The following is a 5,000-nucleotide window of genomic DNA, read 5'->3' as shown; positions in this document are numbered from 1 at the left end:
TCGATATAGAATGTGTTCATTGCTGTTATGAAGATGAGGTTGTTTTCCATCAGTTTTCTGTATTACACAATGTTGAAGTTGTTTGCTATTCATCTTTATCTAGATTTTTTTTGTAAACTATATATTATATGCAGTTAATCTTATTAAGCACTATTGCATTTGGATTTAATTTATGCTTATCCTTAATTTCTGTATAAAGGTATTTTTCATCAATATCTATATATACTTCCTATCCATTTCCTCTCCTTACCTTCTCTTCCATTTCTCTCCCACTTATTCCCTTCCTCCTCTGTCACCTGTTCTCCCACTATCCCCTCATCTGTATCTCTTTATGTGAACCACATATTATTTCTCTAAACCCCTGTTCAGTTTGTTTGTTCCCACGCGTGCTTATGCAATGTTGGGGAAAATTTCGTCTGGAAATTTGTTGGAGAGATGCATAGTAAGGTATTTAAGCAATGATTACTCACTGCCATCAACATCCTCAACGAATATCGATCTGCAACTGATAGATGGAAAAGGCTACACTCTCGTAATTACTATTAAATTGATTATTTTGGCTGCTGATGATAATGATGATGTCGCATTTGTTCTAATTGACTGACCGTCCAATTTTTCTCCCTCAGGTACTGTGATGGATCGCTTGTTGTTCTCCCCAGCAGACGGGCACAAAACAACCTCTGTATGTGTGTAAGTATGCGTGTGTGTGTGCGTCGGTGCGGTTTTCGGAGGGTCCAGTTTTTGTTATTTGTCTTATAGTATGTGTGATAAGATTGTGTTATCTTTTTGGTTGACAAGGAAATGTGATATTTTTTTTATAAGAATGGGAAAAAATTAGGCCTATTTGAAAAGGTTAGAGACGAGGCTGAAGAGATCACATTTATTTAGTCTATCATGTTGAATTCAATACATATACATGTTTATGGATATTTATGTATTTTTTCATATTCTATTTGAGGAAATACATATTATCACACATTAGTACGTTGTTTATATCGAAAAATAGTAATGTAATTTACAGTCCTTGCCGTCGCACGGAATTGTTCCGCCAACAGCGAATACATAATTATATTTCAGCCTTTTCTGCGAAGACGCTATTATCTATTAAGGAAGCCAGGCGCGTCTTTTCCGTAACGCAGCGTCCGGGTGAAGAGCACAGGCGGCGACCATCACAACGCCAGGCTATTAGTGAGATTAAATTATCCGATACAAGGGTCGAGCTCAGACAGTATAAAACATGGCTGTATGTCCGGGTAGATGGGGGAGCTGGGGAGGAGGGAGGATAGGTCGATGGGGGGGTGGGGAGGGGAGAGGGGGTGATCTGGATGAGGAAATAGGGGGGGAGGATAGGAGGGATGGGGGAGGGTAAGGAAGGATGATATGGGTTAGAGGGAGAGGAGGGGAAGGAGAGGGACAAAGCATGAGGGAGGAGGCAGAGAGAGATGAAGGGAGGTAATAAGGGTGAGGAAAAGGAGAAGAGGGGGGCTGAGGAAGAATAAAGTAGGTTAATATGAATAGGGAAGATGGGGAAAAGGAGAGAGGGATGGAATGGGATAGGGAGAGAAGAGGACTTGATATGAATGAAGAAAAAGGATGAGATAGGAGAATAGAGGAGAGACGGGGTAGTGTAGGGTGATATGGGCAAAGGAAAGTGAAAGGGATATGAGGGGGGAGGAAGGATTAAGAGGTTGTAGGGGAATATGGATGAAGAAAATAGGGAAATGGGACAGAAGGGAAATGGGCGGATGGGAAGCAAGGGTGATAGAATAAGGGGAATTGAGTGGGAGAGGGAAGAGGGGGAGAAGGGGAAGGGATAAGGGGGGGGTGGTTCTGCGTCACTGTACAGGCACTGACTACCGACTTTGAATAAGTGAGGAGGCTAAATTTATGCCGGGCGGTCAGGCGACGATGCCATGCTTTTGCGGTTGTGTCGTGGCACTGCGGCGGTCCAGGCGGCGTCGGAGGGGATAATGGTGTACAGAATATTGGCCCTGTCTGGCTCCGTTGTGGGAATTTGTTTTATTCTATTTTTTGTACCTTATTTTTGCTGCATTTTGTAATTGTTTTATTTTTTATTTTTTATTTATTTATTTATTATTATATTTTTTTCAATTTCGGTTTATGTATATTTTTTTTGGGTGGGAAGACTAGATCGCTATCTTTACCGTGTCTTGTTTTATTTTGCGTGTTAGTTTGGTTTAATTTTGTATATTAGTTTGCTGTTGGATTTTTTTATTGCATTTTTTTTTCTGGATTTCTCTTTTTGCGTGTATTTTACGCTGATTTGGCTCTATTATTTTGCATTTTTATTGTTTCATCGGTATCGTTTTTAGCATTGTTTATATTTTCTGTTTATTTGATGTTTCGATCGTTAATGAAAAAGATTTATAGATAAAGAGAGGCAAACGGATATAGACTGACATGTAGGCTGTTCTGACTCAGAGATGTGAATGAGAATACGAATGTCATGCGTCGGGACTCTTCATTTTCATTCATGCTTTTCCTGCATGATTGACACAGGCATACTACAGAAGCCATCATCATTACCCCCCCAAAACCACCAGTATCTCCCCCCCCCCCTCTTTCTCTCTCTCTCTCTCTCTCTCTCTCTCTCTCTCTCTCTCTCTCTCTCTCTCTCTCTCTCTCTCTCTCTCTCTCTCTCTCTCTCTCTCTCTTTCTCTCTCTCTCTCTCTCTATCTCTCTCTATCTCTCTCTCTCTCTCCCTCTCTCTCCCTCTCTCTCTCTCTCCTCTCCAATTCTCTATCTCCCCCTCCCTCCCTCTCTCCTTCTACCTCCTTCCCTTCATCCCTCCCTCTCTCCTCTCCCTCCCTCCCTCCATCTCTCCTTCTCTCCCTCCCTCCCTCCCTCCCTTTCTCCTTCTCTGCCTCCCTCCCTCCCTCTTCCTCCTTCCCTCCATCTCTCCTTCTCTCCCTCCCTCCATCTCCCTGTACAAACCCACTAAGTTGTCACTCTCTCCTATACCGTGAACTCTGATCGTAATGTCAGTCAACCAGCGTCCCAGTGTGTAACTGATGGCGGCTTTTCGACCTTACTGATCCCAGACAGTTAGTGCTATCCCGTCTCACATTTTGCCCTTTTTATTTCTTCGGTTTTTCTGCGATTGATCTCTCCGGTTAATGGTGGTGGGTTCGATATACTGACACTGATCTCTTTCTGTTGGTATTTGTTCGTGTGTTTGTTTGTTTGTGTGTGTGTGTGTGTGTTTGAGTATGTGTGTGTGTGTGTGTGTGTGTGTGTGTGTGTGTGTGTGTGTGTGCGTGCGTGCGTGCGTGTGTGCGTGTGTGTGTGTAATAGAGAGAGAGAGAAAGATAGAAAGAAAGAAAAAAAAGAAAGAGAATGTACTATGTATTTATACATGTTTGCGATCGAGCATACGACACACGTATTCGCACGAGTATGCATCCATATCCACTTCGGCCTTTGTATATGACTCTCCCTCCGTATTCATAAAGCTATTCATACCCGAGGCGCTTCCGCAGGACCGAGGAGCCAGCGCCGGGAGAAGACGTCAGTGGAGCGACGCGCCGCTATCGACGTGACATCTTGAATGAGAGAGTGACGTGCAGCTCGGCGGACAAGCGGGACATGTCAGTTGCCGCGGCCCTTTCCCAGAACGGCTTGGCGGCTCTTTTTTCTAAGGGAGGCGGGCGGGGAGGGGGGGAGTCATTCGTTTTATTATTTTTTTTTTCAAGGTTGATTTTATTCAGTGGGTGGTTTTGCATTTGGCTGTACAGTATAGAGCACCGTGAGGCATAATGTGCAAAGTGTAATGAGAATGGGAGAGAAGAGAAAAGGGAAGAGAAGAGAAAAGAAAAGAGAGAGGAAAAGAGAAGAGAAGAAAAGAGGAGAGAAGAGAAGAGAAGAGAAGAAAAGAAATGAGGAGAGGAGAGAAGAAAAGAGAACAGAGAGAGAGTTTCCAAGGAAACACGCCATCCAACAAACCAACAAAACAGAGCGGGTAAAGGCGAACGGACATGCATACATACATCTGTACGTAGCCATGTTTGTACAGAGCCATTTACGCACATACCCCGCCCTGGTCGCCGCCTAGCGTGTCGTGGGCGCATTCGCAAGGGCGGAATGGGCGGCGAAAGTCCAATATCATAATTCGAGGCTCCATTAATGGGCTAACTTGCCTTGTGGGAAAGGCGGCTGCGGGGGAAGCCCGAGCTGCATAGGGGGAGGGGGGGGGATGGGGGAGGCTGGCTTTCGTTAAAGATTGGAGTAGAGTGTTAATATCTGTGTCTGTTTGTCTGTCTCTCTTCCCCCCCCCCCCTCTCTCTCTCTCTCTCTCTCTCTCTCTCTCTCTCTCTCTCTCTCTCTCTCTCTCTCTCTCTCTCTCTCTCTCTCTCACTCACTCTCCTCACTCTCTCTCTCTCTCTCTCTCTCTCTCTCTCTCTCTCTCTCTCTCTCTCTCTCTCTCTCTCTCTCTCTCTCTCTCTCTCTCCCTCGCTCCTTCCTCCCCTCCCTCCCTCCCTCCCTCCCTCCCTCCCTCCCTCTCCCTCCCTCCTTCCCTCCTTCCCTCCTTCCTTCTCTCCCTCTCTCCCTCACTCTCACTCTCACTCTCACTCTCTCTCTCTCTCTCTCTCTCTCTCTCTCTCTCTCTCTCTCTCTCTCTCTCTCTCTCTCTCTCTCTCTCTCTCTCTCTCTCTCTCTCTCTCTCTCTCTCTCTCTCTCTCTCTCTCTCTCTCTCTCTCTCTCTCTCTCTCTCTCTCTCTCTCTCTCTCTCTCTCTCTCTCTCTCTCTCTCTCTCCCCCTTCTCTCTCTCTCTCTCTCCCCCTTCTCTCTCTCTCTCTCTCTCTCTCTCTCTCTCTCTCTCTCTCTCTCTCTCTCTCTCTCTCTCTCTCTCTCTCTCTCTCTCTCTCTCTCTCTCTCTCTCTCCCTCCCCCTTCTCTCTCTCTCTCTCTCTCTCCCCCTTCTCTCTCTCTCTCTCTCTCTCCCTTCTCTCTCTCTCCCTCTCTCCCCCTTCTCTCTCTCTC

General features: G+C 45.7%; 1 protein-coding gene across 1 annotated transcript in view; it reads left to right on the top strand.

Annotated features, from left to right (window-relative positions):
- Positions 1 to 5,000, top strand: part of unc-13 — a gene marked incomplete at its 5' end in the record, with an annotated part of 806,055 nt that overhangs the window by 29,652 nt on the left and 771,403 nt on the right. Inside the window, 1 exon segment of the mRNA XM_070128168.1 lies at positions 627 to 690. Within this exon segment, the coding sequence (XP_069984269.1) occupies positions 685 to 690 (6 nt within the window).

This window comes from Penaeus vannamei, chromosome 12, assembly GCF_042767895.1.
Source record: "Penaeus vannamei isolate JL-2024 chromosome 12, ASM4276789v1, whole genome shotgun sequence".
NCBI classification, from domain to species: Eukaryota; Metazoa; Arthropoda; class Malacostraca; order Decapoda; family Penaeidae; genus Penaeus; species Penaeus vannamei.
The sequence above is the reverse complement of the archived record's forward strand: the minus strand, read 5'-3'. Positions and strand labels throughout refer to the sequence as shown.